General features: G+C 34.0%; 1 protein-coding gene across 1 annotated transcript in view; it reads left to right on the top strand.

Annotated features, from left to right (window-relative positions):
* LOC115942605 (protein eyes shut homolog) overlaps window positions 1-23,377 on the top strand; it is a 486,269-nt gene extending 462,892 nt beyond the window's left edge. The window contains 2 exon segments of the mRNA XM_081827582.1: window positions 18,922-19,112; window positions 23,330-23,377. Of these exon segments, the coding sequence (XP_081683708.1) occupies window positions 18,922-19,112; window positions 23,330-23,377 (239 nt within the window).
* Window positions 23,378-24,407: the final 1,030 nt, after the last annotated feature.

Genomic DNA, 24,407 nt, shown 5'->3' with positions numbered 1-24,407 from the left:
TGTGTGAGATATCAAGGTGTTTTTAGTTGAATTCCTTCACAGAAACATAAGGATTAAATCAAGCTTTACAACTGAGGAATGGTATGCATGTGATTATTCCAGGATGTCATTATAACATATTAAGCTTTGATGGACCAATGATGACAAAATTGCTGCATTGAAATGACAGTGATTTTTAGCTATTTATTCTACCAACTCTTGTTTTATGTCTCATTTAAACTCCCTGAAGTACTATTTTTTTAAGTAGGTGCCAGGATGTAGATTAATATTTGAGAAGTATTTTGTTTCTGTTTCTGATGTGTCTATTTAAATAGACATATTTAAATGTCTCCTAATTCAGCTAGTATACCTTTTTTTCTTAACTTTTGTATCTGAAATATCTACATGGTTTACCAAATTCTCCATTAAATTTACCAGTAAACAGACTTAAATTTATACTTGTCATTTCCTAGAAATAAACAAAATCTGAGTTTGATGAGTTCTGACAATGGCTAAAGATGTTCCTTCAAGTCAAGATGAAGGGAAAATGGTTTTATAAACATGCTAAACTTACTGAACCAAATATGAATCTGTGTGTTTTTCTGATGATTTCCCTTCTCATCACTACACATCTCCCATGTTGACTTCTGAGGTTAATTAATTTGTAATGGGCTAAGTCAAGACTAGTCTCAGACAGTTGGGAGAGCTGGCTCTCATAGGCTTCTCACTCCTTTCTTTCTTTCTTTCTTCCTTTCTTTTTTTTTAAAGATTTTATTTATTTATTTGACAGAGAGAGAGCACAAGTAGGCAGAATGGCAGGCAGAGGGAGAGGGAGAAGCAGGCTCTCTGCTGAGCAGGGAGCCTGATGTGGGGCCCAATCCCAGGATCCTGGCATTGTGACCCGAGCCGAAGGCAGACACTTAACCAGTTGAGCCACCCAGGTGCCCTGGCTTCTCACTTCTTTCAAACAATTATGATGCAGTGACAGCAGCAGGATCATTTTTACTTAGCCTCCATTAGCAGGGTCACCAGAAGGGAAGGCTTGTGGATACTTAGAACCTTGCAGCTGTATCTAATTTGTATTTTTATTCAGTTTTTCCATGTCCTTCTTTTTTTTCTTTATAATTTTATTTTTATTTAAATTCAGTTAATTGACATATAGTGTATTATTACTTTCAGAGGTAGAGTTCAGTGATTCATCAGTTATATATAACACCCAGTGCTCATTACATCACGTGCCCTCCTTAATGCCCATCACCCAGTTACTCCATCTCCCACGCTCCTCCCCTCCAGCAACCCTTAGTTTGTTTCCTTTGGTTAAGACTCTCTTATGGTTTGTCTCCCTCTCCAATTTCATCTTGTTTTATTTTTCCCTCCCTCCCTCTATGCTCTTCTGTTTTGTTTCTTAAATTCCACATATGAGTGAGAGCATATGATAATTGTCTTTCTCCAATTGACTTATTTCACTTAGCATAATACCATCTAGTTCCATCCATGTTGTTGCAAATGGCAAGATTTCATTTTTTTTTTGATGGCTGAGTAATATGCCATTGTGTGTGTGTGTGTGTGTGTGTGTGTATCACATCTTCTTTAGCCATTTGTCTGTCAATGGATATCTGGACTCCTTCCATAATTTGGCTGTTGTGGACATTGCTGCTATAACATTGGGTGCACGTACCCCTTCGGATCCCTACATTTGTATCTTTGGGGTAAATACCCAGTAGTGCAATTGCTGGGTTGTAGGGTAGCTCTATTTTCAACTTTTTGAAGAACCTCCATACTGTTTTCCAGAGTGGCTGCACCAGCTCGCATTCCCACCAACACTGTAGGAGGGTTCCCCTTTCTCCACATCCCTGCCAACATCTGTTGTTTCCTGACTTGTTAATTTTAGCCATTCCGACTGGTGTGAGGTGGTATCTCATTGTGGTTTTGATTTGTATTTCCCTGATGCCCAGTGATGTAGAGCATTTTTTCAGGTGTCTGTTGGCTATTTGGATGTCTTCTGTGGAGAAATGTCTGTTCATGTCTTATGCCCATTTCTTGACTGGATTATTTGTTCTTTGGGTGTAGAGTTGTGTAAGTTCTTTATAGATTTTGGATACTAACCCTTTATCTGATAAAACATTTGAAAATTTCTTCTCCCCTTCTGTCAGTTGTCTTTTGGTTTTGTTGACTGTTTCCTTTGCTTTGCAAAAGCTTTTTATCTTGATGAAGTCCCAATAGCCCATTTTTGCCTTTGTTTCCCTTGCCTTTGGAGACATGTCTAGCAAGAAGTTGCTGCGGCTGGAGGCAAAGAGGTTGCTGCCTGTGTTCTCTTCTAGGATTTTGCTGGATTACTATCTCACTTTTAGGTCTTTCATCCATTTTGAGTTTATTTTTGTGTATGGTGTAAGGAAATGGTCCAGTTTCATTCTTCTGCATGTGGCTGTCCAATTTTCCCAACACCATTTGTTGAAGAGACTGTCTTTTTTCCATTGGATATTCTTTCCTATTTGTCAAAGATTTGTTGACCATACAGTTGAGGGTCCGTATCTGGGTTCTCTATTCTGTTCCATTGATCTAAGGGTCTGTTTTTGTGCTAATGGCATCCTAATTCCAGAATATACCATAAAGGGCACAGGAAGTCTGAGACAACAGAAGCCATTAAAGATTTCTTCGAGGATGAGAAACAATTTCCTTCCAAATGAGAAAAATTATTCCCTGAAGAGAAAAAATGATAAATAGGTGAAACAGTTCTTGACTCATAGTGGGCACTTGGCCTGTCACAGCTGAATAATTGAATGAAAGAATAAATGTAGTGAATTAATTTATTCTGGCAAAGAGTGAAGAATCTCCTTTTCTAGCAACCTTGGGGAATATATATATACATATATAATATGTAATAACTCTAATGTATTTTATTGGATATTTTGAAATTACATAAACTTTAAAATATTGTATACATTTTTTGCTGCTTTTTGATCAGTATTTTACTTACTAGAATCTTCATGTTAATGCATATTGCATTTTTCCTAGTATACACACAAGAGGATTTTGAGGGCATAAGCATAGAAGTAGACTTGCTGCATCATGGAGGGTGAAAACATTCAACTTTTCTTGATTATGTCAAAACATTTTCCAAAATGACTTCATTTGTACCTAATCCCAATCAAATTCTATCACAGTATTGGTTATTATGTAACTTTGGGAACACCTGGTATTTTCAGGCTGTAAGGTTTTTGCCATTTAGGTCATTATAAAAAATACCTCATTGGGCGCCTGGGTGGCTCAGTTGGTTAAGCGACTGCCTTCGGCTCAGGTCATGATCCTGGAGTCCCAGGATTGAGTCCCGCATCGGGCTCCCTGCTCAGCAGGGAGTCTGCTTCTCCTTCTGACCCTCCCCCCTTTCATGCTCTCTCTCTATCTCATTCTCTCTCTCAAATAAATAAATAAAAATCTTAAAAAAAATTAAAAAAAAAAAAGAATACCTCACTGGAGTAATTTGCAATCCCTGAATACTAATAAAGATTAACATTTTTCCTGTGTTACTGGTAATTCATATTTTCTCTTTCAGAAAAATTTTTCTATGCCTTTTTTGACTGGATTAATTGCTTTTATTGGATTATAGTATGTTTGTCCATATTTAATTTTGGATTCTGTGTTTAATGTTGGATTACTAATCTCAGCTATATGTTTTGCAAATGTCTTCTTGATGTTTATGGCTTGTTTTTTTATTTTTAATATTTTCAGACTAACACAAGTCCTTAAATTAATGTCCTCAAACATATCCATCCTTTCATTTTTTTTTTTAAGATTTTATTTATTTATTTGAGAGAGAGAGAATGAGAGAGAGCACATGAGAGAGGGGAGGGCCAAAGGGAGAAGCAGACTCCCTGCCGAGCAGGAAGCCCGATGCGGGACTCGATCCAGGGACTCCAGGATCATGACCTGAGCCGAAGGCAGTCGCTTAACCAACTGAGCCACCCAGGCGCCCTCATCTTAGAACTCTTAATCAGAATCCTTCTAGTATTTGGTTTTGGGGGAATGTATCCCCATAGTATACTTTTCCTCTCTGTAAACATACTTATCTTTTCCCCTAACATTTCTGTTGCTTTACTAAAACATAAGGAAATTACTCTTGCTGCAAAATTAAGAAGTTTGGAAAACAGCCTTTTCATGTGCGTAAGTTTGGTTTGTCACTGTGAATGGCAGAGATGAGTCAAGTGCATTACTTTTATACTTATTGTGATTTCAGATAAATTTTATAAGTATTACATCATCTTTTTTTTTAAATTTTATTTATTTATTTGAGAGAGAAAGAATGAGAGACAGAGAGCATGAGAGGGAAGAGGATCAGAGGGAGAAGCAGACTCCCTGCTGAGCAGGGAGCCTGATGCGGGACTCGATCCTGGGACTCCAGGATCATGACCTGAGCTGAAGGCAGTCGCTTAACCAACTGAGCCACCCAGGCACCCAGTATTACATCATCTTATTTGTGTTCTGTGTTTTTCCTTTTGTCTTTTCTTCCTTGCCTACTTTTTGATTGCAGGAGCTGTCTTTTTATTGAGTCTTTCCTCTAAAATTATAAGTTATCTGCTGTTCCTATTTCGTTAATGTTAATCTTTAAATTTTCATCATACATATGTATAATGTGTAAATTTTATCAATATTTATTCCATTTTCTTACCAAATACAAGGATCTTTGAACACTGTTTCTCATCTCTGCCCTTCTCTTTATCTAATATTGTTTTCCATTTTTAACTCCATCTTATTTATGCCACAAATCAGTTATTATGTGTTTAGTCTTGTACTAAACACATAATAAATCTTGTAAAGATTTATTATTTATTTATTATTTATGTATGTAAATCTTGTACTCTTTTGTTCAGGTTGCTTTATTTTGCAAAGTTTTCAAACATTAATTCTTCAATATTGCTTTTCCATATTTTTTCTTCTCTCCTTTTGAACTCTAGCTGTGTATGTATTAGATTTTTCTCTCTATCCAGCATGGTTCTTAACCTTGTTTTCATACTTTTTGTCTAGTGTTTTCTCTGCTGCATTCTGAATATTTATTCATTTCTACCTTTCAGTAGATTAGTGATCTTTTAAACTGTCTTCCACTGAGTTTTTATTTCAGACATTTTATTTTTCATTTCTTCAAGTTTTATTTGATTCCTTTTCAAATCTTCTGGGTCATATATAATAGTTTCTCATTCTTTACATTTTTGATTCGCTTTTTAAACATATTGAGCAAAACTATTTTATATTCTACATCAGATTATTCCATTAACCAAAGTCTGTGTTTGTTATACTCTCCTTGATAGTTTTCTGTTCATATTGCTTTGTGGGTTTTTTTGGATTTTTTGACAATTCCTTGAAAACACCTTGCCTTGGAGTTTTATTTGTAGGAATTCTTAGAACTCTGGTTTTAAAAATGTATTATTCTACTTAGGTTTTGCAATTTTTTTTTTTTCTGATAAATGCTTGGGTACTACAAACTGTGCACCACTTCAAAATAAATTCTAGATTTGAGGTTTCCTCTTAAATGAATATGAATACACACACATTAAATTAATACATCTAGAATGCACTATATATACATATATATATATATATATGTGTATATATATATATATATATATATATATATATATATAGTGAATTCATTCTGCAAACATACAGGACTGAATTTTGGTTATAAATTCTCAGGATATTTTTTTTTTTTCCTAGCACTATGGCCAAACAATCATTTCTTTGCCAACTTCTATAGGGTAGGTTTATTTATATCTCCTTATTTTGGAGTTCAGTTTATGCAGGGATTTCTTATTTGATTCTTAATCTTGAATGGGACCTACATTCATCTTTCGTATCATGTGCCTCATCAAAATAGAAGTTTAATATCTCCAGAGTTCCACAGACGTCAGCCTTCAGGAATATAACTGTCTTCATTGCACTTCCATTTGTATAGTTTTCAACGTCCATATCAAGGTTGGCCTCCTTTTTCAGCTTAGCAGTGCATTTAAAGTGCTTATTAAAATGTTTAGCCAATATATTTGTTAGGCAAATCTAGCCCTACCTTCTCCCAGACTGAAAAGAAATGGAATCTGATTATTCAATTATGACACTCTTTTGTTAGAATTAGCAAATATCCAGCAACTCTGGGAAATCCCTGGCTCACTTTGTGCTCTATCCATCATGACACTGCTTTTATAACAAACCAAAATAGTTCTGATTAGTATTTTATATTATAAAACAAATTATGCATCTAATTGCATAATTCCCACCTTTCTGTAAATTCCAAAAACGGAAAAACTCAAAGTATCAGGTATATCTAAGGTTTCCCATTGGATTTACAATATTAGGTGAAGCCTTGGATTAAAAAATAATATTCCAAGGCTGTAGAGTCTTGAATGTAAAGATCAACCTGTGGACAGCATTAGCTTAAGTAACATTTGTAAATGTAGATTGAAAGTAATAAAATGTGCCATGGTATAGAATACTTCTCTACAGATTCTACAGGCCTAGGATCTCTTGATAAACTTGCAGTTTCAACAAAGATCAGAACTATAATATAATCCTGATAGGTTGAGGCAGAGTTCACATGTATTTTGGATGTTCCTTTAAAGCTAAAGCTGAGTATTTATTAACTATACTTAGAAGTAATTCTGTAGGAACATAAAGAATTCTGGAGCCTTTCTAACTGAAAGATGTAGATTAACAAAAACTAGAAGTCCAGTTAGAGCTGATTAATTAAACTTACAAATTTACCTGCACTTTCTCCTGAAATCCCACAAATAATGAGCAAAATATTTTTTTTAAGGTAGAAATCCACTAGGACAAAGATAATGGTAGAGGAGAAAACAGATGTAAAAATTTGGAAGCTGAAAAACAATTGGACAAGTGGTAACAGACTAAACAGACCTGAGAATTTGGAAACTAAAATTGGCAATGGGAAAAGTAGAGAAACATGGTGATTAATAGCACATAAAAGCCTCAGGAAATGGCAATACTAGATGATGGGAAGTGTGAGTGAAAGTGGAGTAAAAATCCCACTAGTTAAATGTTTTAGAGTTGATACGTTTTTCACCAAACCATCTATGTGCTGACATACCCAGCAGTGCTTGAATGAAATCAGACTAATTTTTAACCTTAATATGTCAGGTTACCCTGCAGAGCCCACTGAGCTCACTGAGGTGTACAAGGACATACAGATGACAGAAAGCTTCAAATCTTTACAAGATATTTTCCCAAGGAAATTCATTCTTTTATTTCTCATTTTTTATTGCAGTTCTCTAAACTTCATATCACTCAAATTAACACATCTTTATCTTTAACAACTTTGGAATTAAAAGAATGCATTTTGAGTTATAGTATGTGTCCTCAAAATTGTGAAGTGGAAGTTGGTTTTTTTTTTAATAGTAGAAAAAATAAAAATATAAAGTTGATTGTTACAGTTTGGAGACATTCTTATAATCGATAGATTTTAAAGGCCTATTAAAAGCCAGTGGTCACTTTTAAAATATTCACTTATTCATCCATTCATTTACAGGCATAATATAGATAAATGATATAAAATATAAGTAATTTTCTGGAATGAAATTTATTGCTTTGCTTATTAAAGTTAAATATAAGTTAGCTCTTCTATTAATATTATGAGTTTCAGATCATTTCTCCAAAATCAAAATAGACTCAACTTTTATTGCCCTAAGGAAATGAAAAGACATATTTTGCCCCAAATTTGTACAACTATGAGGTAGTGAATCCCCATTCCAGTCTTCAGTCCAGATCCAATATGCTTATCATTAGAATTGTTTATATATATATGACGTATTTTTAAATTATTTATTTATTTTTTAAGTAGGCTCCATGCCCAGTGTGGAGCCCAACGCGGGGCTTGAACTCACCACCTTGAGATCAAGACCTAAGCTGAGATCAAGAGTCAGACACTCAACTGACTGAGCCACTCAGGTGCCCCTGCCATTAGAATTGTTCTTGACCAGATGATCTTTCAGTAGTATAATGTGTTTCTATTAGACACTGGAATTTTCATGACATGTAGTAGTTTCAAAATGGGTCTGAGGAAAACAAACTCTGTATTTCATGTGTTTGCTCTTCAGCTTTCCATTAATGCCACTTCCAGGATGGCTACAACCCCTAGCAGTCTTCTTTCCTTATCCTGATTTTTCTGGCTCTTCACCTCCATTCTGGGAATGTCACTTTTTTGGCTTGTAACCTTCCCCCCTGTAATCTCACAACAAAAAAAGATATCATCGGGGCGCCTGGGTGGCTCAGTTGGTTGGGCGACTGCCTTCGGCTCAGGTCATGATCCTGGAGTCCCAGGATCGAGTCCCGCATCGGGCTCCCTGCTCAGCGGGGGGTCTGCTTCTCCCTCTGCCCTCTTCCCTCTCATGCTCTCTGTCTCTCATTCTCTCTCTCTCAAATAAATAAATTAAAAAAATCTAAAAAAAAAAAGATACCATCTTTTTTTCTCCATACCTCATTCCAAAAGGACTAGCAGTGGCTTAAAAATGCCACATAGTACAAATAAGTGAGGAAACATGACATATGTATATATGTTGTGCCTTGACTTATTTTAATGATGAACTTTAATGTCAATAAAAGTCATACTAAAGTGTCAGTGGCCAGTAGGCCTTTTAGAGTTTCCTAAAAGTAGCTGTTTTCAAAATAAATCCTCTAACCTATCACACCTGAGGGAAAATGTTTTCATGCAAGAACCACTCCCATCAGTGCAAATTAAAGACTGGTGTGTGTGTGTACACATTGTGTGTACATTATGTATACATTGTCAGGGAGGGGGAAATTTTCTCCTGATTCTTTCAGCTGGTCTAATAATTAAATTGACACAACACAGATTAACAAGAGAAAAAAATAAATTTAATTTCATATATACAGAAGTCTGATATAGGATCCCAGAAGTGACCAAAGCAGGATATTTATATACCTTTTATTTTTTATTGTTTTTTTTTATTTATTTGACAGAGAGAGACACAGCGAGAGAGGGAACACAAGCAGGGGGAATGGGAGAGGGAGAAGCAGGCTTCCCGCTGAGCAGGGAGCCCAATGCAGGGCTCGACCCCAGGACCCTCGGATCATGACCTGAGCAGAAGGTAGACGCTTAACGACTGAGCCACCCAGGTGCCCCTATTTATATACCTTTTAGACAAACAGTAAATTTGTGGAGAACTGACAAGACATAGAAACTTAGGCTTGGGTACTAATTATTGAAGAAACTGAACAGGTGAATTTTCTGACTTTGGTATTAAGGATGTCTGTCTACCTCCTTGTAGAGGCAGGGAAGTTACTTTTAAGATTAGAGATTTATTTCCTACTTTGAGTGGGCCAGAGAAGAAGGTCAGAGTGTCCTTATTGCACCAGCTGTTTCCTAAATAACTTTAATTCAAAATAATCAGTATGCCACTTTGGCATATTTTTGGGAAGCCTGCCCTGAGTGCTCCTTTAATACATATATATTAATGTGTGTATATATACATATATATTCATTCATATGTGTGTATATATATGTTTATGTGTGTAAAATCATATTATCTATATATTTTTTAACTTGCATGGTCTCCCTTTTGTCTATCTATGTCCCACAATTTTGAGAAGCATGATTTTTCTTTTGTACTCTTCCCTGTGGCCAGCTGTTGGTTAATAGCAGAAATCAGTCTTGAACTTCTAACAGTGTTGAAATATCAGGTGAAGAGTTGAAAATTAAATTTAATTAAAAACTGATTGTGAGGAACAGGGTGAGATATGGATAATCACTATTAACACCTCTATCCTCTTATCTATCAGTAAAATCTGAGCATTGAAAAAATTAAAGCTGATAATTGCCAAGACAGCTTGAGGGGGACAATTAGACTATAGGCATTATTGAACTAATATGATAGATTATAAAATAAAGTACATGAAAAAAGAATATTCAGTGAGTAAATATGATTCTGTTTAAATACATATGAGTGAAGAATTAACTATTTAATTTCTTAAGCATAGGACAAATATTTTACTTTTGAAATGTTGCCCCAAATAAGCAGCAGTATATCTAGAAAATTGAAAGGGGGTTTTCAAATTTTATTAATTATAGTGTAAGTTCTTGAGACAGATCACTTGGTTATGTTGCATAAGGGATAGTTCTGGTAATAGCATTTGTATTTTATTTTACTGGAAATTAACAAAAAATACATACCAGCAATTAATTTTTAGAACTTGTTAGATCTTTATTCCCAAATATATTATGGGCAACCATTATAGTCTAAATCTGATGGCTTCTGATGAATATACAATGTGACATGACTACTTAATTTTTATCCATACTTTGTGCCCTAGAGTCTGTTATGATGATGTACATTGGCAGATAAAAGTTACTTTTTAAAAAATTTTAAAGATTTTATTTATTTATTTGAGAGAGAGAGAGTGTGAACGGGGGAGAGGGAGAGAGAGAATCTCAAAGAGACTCCACGCTGAGCACAGAGCCTGATGCAGGGCTCGATCTCACAACCCTGAGATCATGACCTGAGCTGACATCAAGAGTCGGACGGTTAACCAACTGAGCCCCCCAGGTACCTCAAAGTATTTATTCAACATAAATACTTACATGCTTATAGGATTGTTATTACTAATCTTATATATAGAAAATCTAATTTGTCAGAATCATAAGAAAAATTAAATACAAGGACATCTCAGTATTGAAGCAGTGGGTTCATCTTAAATTTGCATGAGAGTCTTTCAGGAGACTGCTAGGGCCCTGGAACAACAGAAAAATCCTGAGCCACTCCTTTTGTTTTCTTGTAAATTAGTTGATTAAGGGGATGAAAAGTTTAAGTGGTAAAAAATGTTTCCCAGTGCTACACAGTCTCATATCTCTGAGGAAATGTATTTTCCTCCTCAAATTATGTTTTAAGTAGTGGGTAGATTTCCTATAAAATAGGAATACATATAAAAGCCCATATAGCCTATAATATCCTTAAATATTAAACAGCAAGAGAAGGAAAGATTTACATACCATCTCAAAGATTAAATGTAACTCAGTTTCAGAGGAGCTTTATTATTAAATATTGTAAACTAGCTAAGAGCTCAATAATTATATATTATATAATATATAGTATAATAAATATGTAATATAATAATATATATTAGAGTGAGAGAGAGAGCAGGGGGAAGGGGCAGAGGGAGAGGGAGAGAGAGAATCTTAAGCAAGCTCCATGCCCAGAGATCATGACCTGAGCCAAAGTCAGGAGTCGGACGCTTAACCAGCTGAGCCACCTGGGTGCCCCTATAAATTATTTTTTAAAAACAATACTCAAAAATGAGATTATAAGCACTTTGGAGCCCATTGGGGCGCTGTTTGTACATTTAGTGATGCTAATTATTACACTACATTCACTATTCTCTCATGTTACAGAGAATGTAAAAATTCAATGTAAGGATCCATGTTGGACCTCTTTCAAATGAGTTTTTTTTTAATTGCAAAAACTATATGTTTAAAATAATTGATAAGCAGCCTTGTTCATACAGAATAAAATTGGTGTTAAAGAACATGTGCTTTGATGAAAGAAGACAATTTCTGAGATCTAAAACTTTGATCAAATTACCTTCCCTAAGCTTCAGTTTCTTAGATAAACATATAGGGCTCATAAGATCATTGGCCTTTAATGTTTCCCAGATTGAGATGAGAATCAAATTAGATGATGCGTATGAAGGTACTGTGTGAAGAATGGAGTATAATATGCATTATCATTATTAGTCAAAGTTACATCTTTAATTTTATTTACATTTTTTACTCTTGTGAACAGGTAAAATAGGTAAAAACGTGAGCTATTCCTATTATTATGGGAACAGAGGGTACTTCTGAATCTCATAGCAGTCCCACTACATACCACCTTGAAATCCTTAGGGTTCTACCCAGATCTGCTTAAAATGGCAATACCCTGTGCTTCAGACCTTTCTAAATATATGCCTGAGAAAAATGTAGAGCATATACATGTAACAACTAAAAACTAAAATTAAATCTCCTTGCAAGTCACAACTTTTTTTACCATAGCATTCTGATTCCACTCAGTACATTATATGAAGTCTTGTGTAGTTATTTTATGATGTTTTACAATTCACAGTTTTATGTTTGATTCAGATTTTGGGTGGCAAGTAAACAAAAACAATTCCAAAGATTAGAAATGGAAATTCATGTTGCCCAGTTTATTTAATGAAGCTAACTAAAACTTTAGTATGGAAATCAGAAAGGGTACCATGAAAAATAAAAATGTAAAAGCAATCTCAGTCATCAGCATAGATGCAAATTTCCTAAACATGAGTTCTTGCAAATGAAGTTCATATATCTACACATATTATAAGCAAATGGGATATATTCTGGGGATAAAATAAAAGTTTAATATTAGACTATCAAAGTTATAATGTAAGCATGTCAGTAAGTGAAAAACTGATAATATTAAGTCCTGCTAAAAATTTCAGAAAACTACAGAAGAAAAATTCCTTAATGAGTTAAAAGATATCACTTTCAGAAGAGCAAAACATTACATTCAAAGGTGAAAGCTTTAAAAACCTTTCCTGAAAAATAAGAAAAAGAATTTCATTAACATTATTTGAGTGTTTTTTCTGATAGTCCTGGCATTATAATAAGCTAATAAGATAGTTTAAGAATTATGAGCAAAAGAATAAAAAATTTCATACTGACAAATGATATAGTATTACTAAAAATAGGAGAGTTCAATAAGGTTGCTCAATATACAAGTCAGTTGCACTTCAATATACCAACATAATTAGCTAAATATATAATGTTACAAAAAACTATTTAAAATAACAACAAATTCCTGGGGCGCCTGGGTGGCTCAGTTGTTAAGCGTCTGCCTTTGGCTCAGGTCATGGTCCCAGGGTCCTGGGATCGAGCCCCACATCGGGCTCCCTGCTTGGCGGGAAGTCTGCTTCTCTCTCTCCCACTCCCCCTGCTTGTGTTCCCTCTCTCGCTGTGTCTATGTCAAATAAATAAATAAAATCTTAAAAAAAAAAATAACAAATTCCTAAGATTTCTGGAAGTTAACCTAAGAAAATATGCATGTGATCTTTATGAAGAAAAGTTATAAAATTATATTAAAAATGTCTTAGCTACCCTTGTAAAATGAAAACATATACCACGTCCATGTATAGGAAGATAAGGTATCACAAATATATCAGTTACAATTTTTTTCTATGAAAACATTGGAATTCAAATCAAATACTAATATGAATTTTTATGTAATTTAATAGGATGTTTGCATGTGTAACTGGTTCCAATGTTTATATCAAAAGGCACAAAACAAGCAGTATGCAACACAATCCTGAGGAAGGAGAATATGCAAGACTTGCCCTTTCAAAATCAAGACATCATAAAACTATACTAATTAAGTCAGTGTTTGATTGGCTTGGGGTTGACAATCTATCCAATGGAATAGGATAATGATCCTGGAAACAGAACCCAGGTACAGGAAGGATGATGCATGACAGAACTGGTAATGGCAGATGAGTATAGGAAGGATGACTTCTCTGTGAGTTATCCTAGAATAATTGGTGTTCCACATTAAAAGGCAAAAGGAGGAAAAGGTTGGAAAGATTCTATACAGAGTAAATAATAAGCAATTCTGTCTTGGGCAACTGGCAAAAACAAATGTTTTTAAGCAGGAGAGTGGCATGATTTGATTTGTATTTTTTTTTAAAGATTTTATTTATTTATTTGACAGAGAGAGAGATAGCGAGAGCAGGAACACAAGCAGGGGGAGTGGGAGAGGGAGAAGCAGGCTTCCCGCCGAGCAGGGAGCCCGATGTGGGACTCGATCCCAGAACCCTGGGATCATGACCTGAGCCGAAGGCAGATGCTTAACGACTGAGCCACCCAGGCGCCCGATTTGATTTGTATTTTAAGAGTTACTTCCTGTCTTTACTGGTGGCTGTTAAAAGAATTTTCCCTGATGATAATCTATTTCCATTTGCTGGTGAAAAGAAAATAAGTGATTATAGGTGTTGTGTTTCCTTTTAAAAAGATTGTTAATTGCTTTCAGAAAGAATTTATTCAACTATTTGGCTAGTTCTCAGCTTTCTTTGTAATCATCTATTTTCTTAAAATCTGCCTCTGTAGCTCATATTTATCATACATTTCCTTTGGCTAGACTGAGAGGTGTCTACCAATCTTAAACTGAATACTCTGGCTTTTGATTTCAGTATTGTTTTGTAAACTTTTTTTTTTTTGCATTATACGATTAATACCTGCTCTATAAATTATGTCATCTACTTATAGTCCATGGACTAATCAATCTATGAAAATCCATGAAAGAAACAAATACTTCATAATTTATTTTGAAATATGTTTAGTTCCCACAAAAGCATTTTCAAAATGGCATGAATCTTTAAATTGCCAGGAAAAAAACCCCACAGCTTTTTAAGAACTGTGAGTATTTAACAAAACCTGGCACATAGTAAACTGTGTGTAAATATTAATTTTTTTCCTTGCTCCTGCTTTATTAGTAGATATTAAGCTAATTGAGATGAATTTAAATGGATTGTATAAAGTTGGATTTTAAGGTGAATTAAACACAATTTGTAGAACATGGAAGTATAAAGTATTAAACATGTAGAGTATTTTGTAGTGATAAAATCCAAGCTCTTTCTAGAAATAATACAAATGAAGAGAACTAAGTCACAGAGAGTTTCTATAGCTAATACATGGTTGCTGATCTGATTGCTGGTAGAACAAAGAATCAAGACTTAATGTTTCTTAATAAACAGTCTAGTATATTTTCCTATATGAATTATATGTAAGTCTTATACATATAGTCTTTTTGCACATTAATATTTCATTAAATAGAACATTTTGCGTATACACAGCTATCACAAATGTTTACTATTATTTTCTAGATATTACTTCCAAATGCATGAAATAAATAAAAAGCCATAGTTGTAAATTATTTAACATTTAGCTAGTAATTCATACTCCAGAAAGCAATACATTATCACTCTATCTTTGAATTATTATTCATGGATTACACTGATATTAATAATAATTTATTGGAAGTAGGGTTAAATAATATATGTCCTTTATTTAAACTCTTCAGTTATTTTGGAGTCATTACCAAACTATCTTGTAAATAAGCTTGGTATTCAGTTTTCTCCATAAGATTCCAACTTTCACATTTAATCTTACACGTAGAATGCTAACTATGAAAAAGAGTCTTTTCTTTAAAATCTGTGTAGTAGTTTGTGATCTACTAACCAAGAAACCAAAAAAAAAAAAAAAAAAAAGGTTCAGCCTGAGAATCCTGTACTCTTTAAAATTATGTATTTTATTAAAAGGAAAATATACTGCTGGAGTAGTTGTTTAGAACTTATCAAAGAATTGAATATTATACACATGAGTTTTATTTTATTTGTTCTCACTTAAATATATATGCTTTGGAGTCTGTATTATATTCGTCTAAAATATATTCTATCCTTCTAATCTATTTAAAACCCTTCTTTGTATAGTAGGGGAGGGGAGGGTTATTGACTTCTGATTTTTCACTAAAACTGCTTTAAAATTTCCTTTACCTTCATGCAATGGGAATGGCTATGGGTTACTATGCACTGGAAAAATCAAATAATTAGGTGTCAAAAAATTTTTGGAAACTCTCCACCTAGCAACAATTAAGTTTTAAATATTTTGTGTGTGTGTGTGGCTAGACTCAGCCTTATGCTCAATATGTGCTGTTAGAAATGAAGGCAAGAACTACCTTCTCAGAAGGAGAAGCAGATGCAGGAAATTGAAGATGAATTAGTTCTAGCTTGGACATGTAATAGAGTACTTTGAGTCTTTTGAGTCTGACAGTCAGCTATTATTTGCCAGGAAATAAGGCATGAATCTGGCAAAATACTGGGATTAGATTTTGAAGTATTCTTCCAAGCAGAATACCAATTTTGTTCACTATGAACCCCTCCCCACAGGTCTCAATGGAAACTCACCCCATCCTCCCCAGTGGAAAGCTTCATCAGTGACCAGTTCTAGCCAGTTAATTGCTAGCAAAGGTTCATTCTACACTTGGGAAAATTCTTTCTTCCTCTCTTGAAAATATAGGAAACTGAGTGCTTGGACATAAATGTGGAAGCAGGTCATTTAAACTACCACTTCCCACTATATTAGAATCAGAAGAAAACAAGCCTGAGATTAAAACTTCCCATATGAATAGCAGAATGGAGAAACAGAGGAAATCTAGGTCTCTTATGAGGAATGACCTGAGCTTTTTAGAGTCCATCTGAAAGCCCACCTTATCTTTGAACTTGCTTTTACTTATGCCGTTGAATTTCTTTATTGCTGAAGCTACTTCGAATTGGGCTTTCTGGTTATATGTACCAAAAGCATACGAACTCATTCATAGGTATAATTATAATATGAGGACATACAATTCAGATAAAGATTCTTCTCTTTGGAAAAATGAAAACTGAAAGGCAGGATCTTATGATTTAATTCTAGATAATGAAAAATGTATGGCATTATTATTTTACTCTAGCCCATCATTACTGGAAATAGTCTCTATACTTAATCTTTCTTCACAAAACTGGTTTGGTGCTTACTATCACCACTCTTTTTATTTGACTAAGTCTTTGCTAATAATGTAAAATAAAATCTGTATTCATACATATGAATAGGAAACATTAGAAATACGGTCAAATTACTATGACTCTTATGTAAAGTATTTCCTGATTTTTTTATCCAAACATAACAGAATTCAATTTTCCAAACACATTTAAACAAAAACAGTTATAGTTCCTATAAGAGACAGTAAGGTTTCACATGCTTAGGAAAATCAGGCACTTGGAACAGAAGAATGAACCAAACATATATGGCTCTTGACCTCATGTAGCTTACAAATGGGTGCATGTGTGGGTTTTTATATAAAGCACTGGTCACATGATGACAAAGCCACTTAAGTTTTAAAAATTAGTCCATAAAAAAGATAAAACATAACAAAATTAAAGAGTTTTTGAGTTTGCTATTGTCTGTTGGACTGTATCTTTCCAAAGCACTCAAAAATAAATTGTAGTTACTTCATTTCACCAATGTTGGGTCTATTCATGTTGTAATATTAGTTTTTGTCTGAAAATAGTTTATTCTCTTTCACATTCTGAACTTTATTTTTTTATTTTTTTATCTTTTTTTTTTTAAAGATTTTATTTTATTCATTTGAGACACAGGGATACAGAGAGAGAGAGAGCATGAGCAGGGAGAGAGGCAGAGGGAGAAGGAGAAGCAGGCTCCCCGCTGAGCAGGGAGCCCGATGCGGGGCTTGATCTCAGGACCCTGAGATCATGACCTAAGCCGAAGGCTTAACCATCTGAGCCACCCAGGCGCCCCTGAACTCTATTTTTTTAAAGAGTTTGTTTATTGACTGAGAGAGAGCAGCGAGAGAGGGAACACAAGCAGGGGGAGTGGGAGAGGGAGAAGCAGGCTTCCCGCGGAGCAGGGAGCCCGATGCGGGGCTCGATCCCAGGACCCTGGGACCATGACCTGAGCCGAAGGCAGACGCTTAACTACTGAGCCACCCAGGCGCCCCCACATTCTGAACTTTAAATCAAATGGGTATTTTTCTCCATTCCCAATTCATTCAAATAAATGGCTGAAACCTTTTTAAATTATTTAACATGTGAAATTTTATTGTACTGTGCATTCAACATCCTTATTAAACTCTACAAGGAATAAATATCTGCTTATTTCACATAACAACTAATGCAGTTAAGATATCAAAATTGAATGCACTTTGTTAATATTTTCAATCTTTGAGCCACCTTCACTGATGAAATTTTTATTTAAAAAACCCCATATGCTTTTATGTCTACAAAGCACACGTTTTCTGGAAGTATTTTGAAATGTCTTCTTTCTAGCTAAAAGAAGAAATTCTTTGAAATTTAGCTGATTATTTCCTTAGAGTGTTTTACAAGTTTGAAGACTTAACACAATATTTTACTGAAAATTTAAAATAAAAAAAATACTCCACATAGAACATAAATTCTGTAAAAGATTTAAAGTATATATAGATTTTAAAAAGCATATTATCTTATGGTAGACAGCAAACTAAAACTCACAGTTTCATGAGTAATCTTTTGTATTAATTGTAAAAAAAATAATTTGGAAGTTTTAAAGGGAGTTTATGTGTCTGTGTATCACAGAAGGAGGAGCAGAAGGGAGGAAGTGAAAGGAAATAATTCATATCCATTGTTACAGGAATATAATCAAACAATCAGTCAAGTTTTTATCAAGCAAAAGTAACTTTTAATAATGTAAAGTAACTTATTCAGAGAATAAGCTAACTAGGTTTCATTAATCATATATTTATAAATTTAAGAAATGTAAATTGTCAAAGTATTTTACTCTAAGTGTCTATATTTCACTTGAAAGATTGAGGCTAATTAAAATATGGTCATTCAGAAGATGAAAAAGGAAAGAGAACAAAGGAGTGATGATTTTTAAGGAAGTCCAGCTAAAACAGTAATGTTACAAAATGATGACAGTTCCTTTACTTTTCAGTAATCCCTAATCAGCCCTCAAAAGCCACCCAATTAAATTAGCAATAATGATGTAAATCATAATTCGGTACCAACATGTTATATATACAATGAATAAGGACATCTTTAGAAAATGTTCCTATTTCTGTTGACCTGTAACATAAAGTGACTGAATGTACTGTTAAAGATAAACATCTAGACATCGCTGCCTTCCAGTGAGATTTGATCATGAGACCCCCAGTACATAGGAATTATGGCATACCACTGTGACTATGGCAAAGGAAACAGGTGCCTGGGCTAGTAACAGGCAGAAAGGAGTCAAGTATGAGCCACTTCCAAAGATATTATTTTAATGTTAATGTGAAACCCAGCTATTGAATATTCTGTTCCAACCTAAATTGTATTTTCTTTCTGACTCCACAGAGTTCAGCTGTGCTTGTTATTATGGAGATTTCTATCTAGAATTTCAGAATGTGTTGTTAAATCCACAAAATAACATATCACTAGAATTTCAGACCTTCAACTCCTATGGACTCCTGCTCTATCTCAAGCAAGACTCAGATTCAGTAGATGGGTCTTTTATTCAATTATATATTGAAAATGGTACTTTAAAGGTAAGTCATTACATTTATTTCATTTAAATGAAATAGAAAGTTCTGATTCTTCTCTTTAATGGTTATTGTCAAAATAAAACTTTATCTTAAATTATCTTTTACAATCACCAGTAGGCTGTATGTTCTATTTTTGTAATTTTGTGTTCAGTATTTATATATCAAAATAGTATATACTTAGAATAGCTTTCATTCTCCTCTCTATATTTTTAACCTTTTTTCCACTCCGGTGTTTCCTAGTATCCCAGTGACAGTAACTGCTACTGTTTTTTATAGCTTTAATGGAAGATGTGATCTGGGGAGCCTCAAGATTTTTTCAGAGGATCCATAAGGGAAAAACTACTTTCATAAAAATTCTGTTATTTGCCTTTTTCACTCATTCTCATAAATGTACAGTGGAGTATTCCAGAGGCTCCATGGCATATGATGATGTCATCTTTCTGCTCACTAATGTGTACTACACATTTTTGTATTTTAAAAATGTCTTTTAATTTTTAATATTATAAATATTGATACTACCCAGTAAACAAAAACTCTTTGGGGTCCTCAATAATTTTTAACAGCACAAAGAGGTTCTGAGATCAAAAAGTTTGAGATCATGGATTTAACACTTGGTAGTCTTTTAACAACCTTTTTTAAAAGTCCAAGATCATACAGCTACCAAACACTAAATTATAAAGCTGACTTTGAGTTGAAAGTGTGTGCTCTTCTTTCAACACCATTCTACCTTAACAAATCAATTCATATTCCTGTGGTAAATACCCAGATTTAGTAAGTCATCAAACTCATCACTGCAGTAAGGTAATTAACTCAACACAGCCTAATATATGAAACATAATGCTATATTTTTATCTGTCATTTCTTTTATGATGTGATTTAAATATTTAGTGAATTTCCATTAAAGGTTGATTTATACCTTATAATTTAAATAAGCCATATTCCAGTTTGATTTTCTTTAAATGTTCATCTTTCTTAAGTATTACAACACACATACATTATTTAGTACAAAGTCTGATGTCATTAATAAATACCAGCCAGATGTAGCAGTTAGTAATAGTAGTAGTTTTATTCATTCATGTATGTGTTCACTCATTCATTGAACATTTATCTATTACCAGTCATTTTGCCAAGTTCTGAGGATGCAGTGGTAAATAAAATACTCTTTGTTTTCCTCATACTGTTTCCCAGAATGATCTTATCATCAACATTAATATTTTTTTCTTACCTACCATTATCTTTTACTTAGTAGCAGCTATTTTGGTCTAGGAAGATTTGGAAAATATATTCATACATCTGGATAGGATTTAGAAGACATTACCAAGATGTAACATTAATGTCTCCAAAAGGGTCAACATTAACAGGCAGAAAAAAAGTAGATCTCAAATTCCTTATCAGTTAGCTATGGTAATTGATGAATGTTAAGTGCTGTATAAAGCTTTGCTGAATAAATGAATGAATGAATGGATGAATGAAGTGATGGATATGTGAATAAATGAATTAATTAATATAAGGAAAAACAGGCATAATAGCTTAGAGAGAACCCATGCTGAAATGCAGCCACATGCACCAAAATATTAAATAATTTGAGTAAGCCTAGAAGTTGAACACTTTATTGCTGCTCTTGTTAATTTGGCACAAATTTGGTTGTCATAGATCAGAGTCAGAATGAAGATTCGATAGCACCAGGATGAGAATACTTTAAGAATCAGAATTTTATATCTGAGTTTAGGTTCTTATTCCTTTTGATTATAAATGTAGAAAAAAGTACTTTTTCTACAAGTACTTTGAAAGTACTTGCTAAGGAATGATCATACAAGCAAAAGCACAAATTCTAGGAACTGAGCCAAGCTCTGATTTCTTCTGTCCCTGGAGTGTTTTATTTAAAGAAACCATTGATTTGTGCCACTATGCTGAAGAAACTCATGTGCGAAAGTAGCCAAAAAATCTGCCTCTAATTCAGTTTTCCAGGATCCTTTCCAAGGGGAGATCAACTTCTTTTGGATTACCACATGAGCAGCTTTGCTGAAAGTAGCCTTTTATGCTTTAAGCTCAATTTTTTACTAATACATTGAAAAGGAAAGAAGAACTCTCTCTGATCATTTCTGTGAATCCTAGAAACTTTATCTTGCTTTATCTTAATATTTAGGAAAAAGAAACTACTACTATAATCAAATGAAGTTTTTCCAAAGGTACTGTCAACAGTTCATTATTTGCCTGAGGCTTACTTGAGGGTAATTCCTTATGAGATACTAACGTACAATTAAAAATATCTAGCTTTCTGCCTTGTGATTTGAAGAAACCTGCAATATCTCTAGCAATTTTTATTAATGGATAAACATGCTTTCAAAATGGGCCAATAAAAAAAAATCTTACACTTTGCAGTTTAAAATAATGGAGCATATGAACTTCTAGTAAACTGGAGCATTTTCCTTTGCATGTGGACAGACATTGTATTCTCAGAATTGGCCTCAGACTCATACATAAAACAATGTGACACATGCAGAACATGCCTGATGTCCTTGCCAAGAATAATCCTGTATTAGGCAAGAGAGAAAGTAAACTGTGATGATGTTTAGTCTTAATAAACATGGCCAGTGATGCCCTAACTTTGAGGAGTTACATAGATGTATTTTGACTACGAAGCCTATTATTTTTAGGTGCATCATGAAAAGCAGAATTGGAAGTACAGGGAAGCAATGTGACCTCATAGAAATTGTGCTTTCTGTATTAGGAGATACATAGTCTGCGTTCTTGTTTGAAATAAATTTAACTATAATTTTATTGGCAAACACATTATGCGTCCTAAGTGGCTCCAACCACCACCAAGGATATCAGATAGTATAGATGCCACACTTGCATAGAATAGTTATTGATCATCAATAACCAGAATCCTTTCTTCTTCACCAATATGGTTCTTCTTGTCATGTGTATGTAGACTATTCTTATTTTTGTGTCCATCCTACTATTCCATTTATTGCATTTTTGCATTTGATTTTTTTTACATCAAAGTAATCAGAAACTTCATTAGAAAATTAAATAGGAAGAAAAAGATATTCCTCCCCTCTTCAAGTGCAACTTTATTTCAGAGGGCACTACTTTAAAATCTTCAGAAGTTTCTTCCATATTTCTACCTTCATACTTCTAAAGAATAAATGCTTATTACTATTTTATGTATTGATTTCCAAAATTATCATTGACATCCAGTTATGCATGAGGATGTACCTGTGCATCAGCCCTGCCTATCCAGCCTGCTCCTCCCAAACTGTGTTTTTTGAAAAGCAACAAACAAATAATGAAAATACTACAATGAATCGCACATGCTGATTTTTTACAAATACTACACTTCAGTTATCTTTCCTCTTTTTTACACTCTTCCCATATTTCCCTCAGTAAATAATTTCCGTTTTTAATTTGCAGTTTTCAATACATCTGTCATTTTTTTTTTAAATGCTTCATCAAAACTACCATATGATTTAGTGATGAGACTTCACTTTGCCATTCTCCTTTGTTTGGTCAAATGATTTATGGATCTCTCATTTCCTCTTTCTTGTTTTATCCTATTTTGCTGAAGCATCTTATATGTTAGCTTTTTGAAATCAAAGGATGCAGGGAAAGTGACAGTCTTGTCACATGTGTATATATTTTTCTTCCACCCTCAGACTTACATTTATGCTTAGAATTTTATACACAAAATACAAATGATTTTCCCTCAAAATTTTGAAGGCATTAATTCAATGATTTCTAGTATTCTTTGCTGCTGTTGAAAATCTAATACCTCTCAGATATTTATTTCTTTATATGCAATATCTTTTACTTTCTCTAATAGGGTGTTGTATTTTTAGTCTTATGAAATTTCACGAAGTTGTACTTAGTGTTTTTCTTTTGTCCTTCACTGTGTTGGACACTGCATGGATCCTTCACTCTGTAGCAGGGTAGTGGTTCTATTAATCTCATATTTCTTCTGTTTTTTCCATTTCTATCTTTTATCATGATTTCTGAGGTAATTTTTATGCTTTGTATTTCTGCATTACTTGAAATCTTAGATATGGGTTTTTATTTTCCATTTTCAGTGCCTCTTATTTTTCGCTTCAGAGCTCTGATTATTTTTCCTTTTTCATAACATACCTTCATTTGGGGGAAGTTTTTAGGATCATTTCTTTACCACTAGTCTTCTGAAACTTCACAAAGATAGTGTTTTTCTTTTATCTTTTATCTCTTAGTCTCTTACATTCTTTTACCGATTTCCATCTCTTTATCTTTTGTCCTAACATTTGGGATATTTTCTTTACTTTATATTTTAACACTTCAAGATCTCTTATTTTTCATCTAAATGCTCTCATTTTTTTTCCCTGATACTGTTGTTTTATGAAAAGAACAACTTTCTGTTTTCTCCCTGAGGATATTACTTAATTACAGGTTTTTGAAAGTTTCTCCTGTTCTCTGATGTATCAGTCAGGGTCCCAGCAGGAGACAGTTGTGTTTAAACTCAAAGAGTTTAACTGAAGACAGTTTAATGGAAAGACTATTTATAGGTGTTTGGGCAGGGATAAGGGAGCCAGAAAGATTCTGATGATGGCTGAGGAGCTATTACTACACATAGGCCAAACCGTGGAAAGAGCCGAGATGCCCTTCAACAGATGAATGGATAAAGAAGATGTGGTCCATATATACAATGGAATATTACTCAGCCATCAGAAAGGATGAATACCCAACTTCTACATCAACGTGGATGGGACTGGAGGAGATTATGCTAAGTGAAATAAGTCAAGCAGAGAAAGTCAATTATCATATGGTTTCACTTATTTGTGGAACATAAGGAATAACATGGAGGACATTAGGAGAAGGAAGGGAAAAATGAAGGGGGGGAATCAGAGGGGGAGATGAACCATGAGAGAATACTCACAGGTTGAAATGTTGATCCTTACAGGTGAAAGAGAATTTCAATTGGACAGCTTTGATTTAAAAGCTCTCTAATACTTAGAAGTCAGAAAAATTAGGAGGGTCCAGAAAAGGAGAGAGATAATGAGCTACTAGTGAAGTAGAAACCAAAACAAAGAAAAATGTGTCCAGAGAGTGAAGAAAATGTTTCAAGGAGGAAGGATGCCATCTAAGACATATGTTGCAGCAGTTAAGTAAGTCTGCATTAGTCTCATTGGAGCTTACGTTAGCTTTGTCTCTTGAAACACACGCCAGTCAAACTGAGAACCTGGCTGTTCATGATGCTGAGGGATGTTCTTGATGCTAGTAGGCATACCAACCATATACATTGTCCCATTGTCCCAAAAAGAAAACCCTTTT

Source organism: Leptonychotes weddellii, chromosome 8, assembly GCF_054177405.1.
Source record: "Leptonychotes weddellii isolate Sample4059 chromosome 8, ASM5417740v2, whole genome shotgun sequence".
NCBI classification, from domain to species: Eukaryota; Metazoa; Chordata; class Mammalia; order Carnivora; family Phocidae; genus Leptonychotes; species Leptonychotes weddellii.
This window is presented reverse-complemented; position numbering and strand designations above follow the sequence as displayed.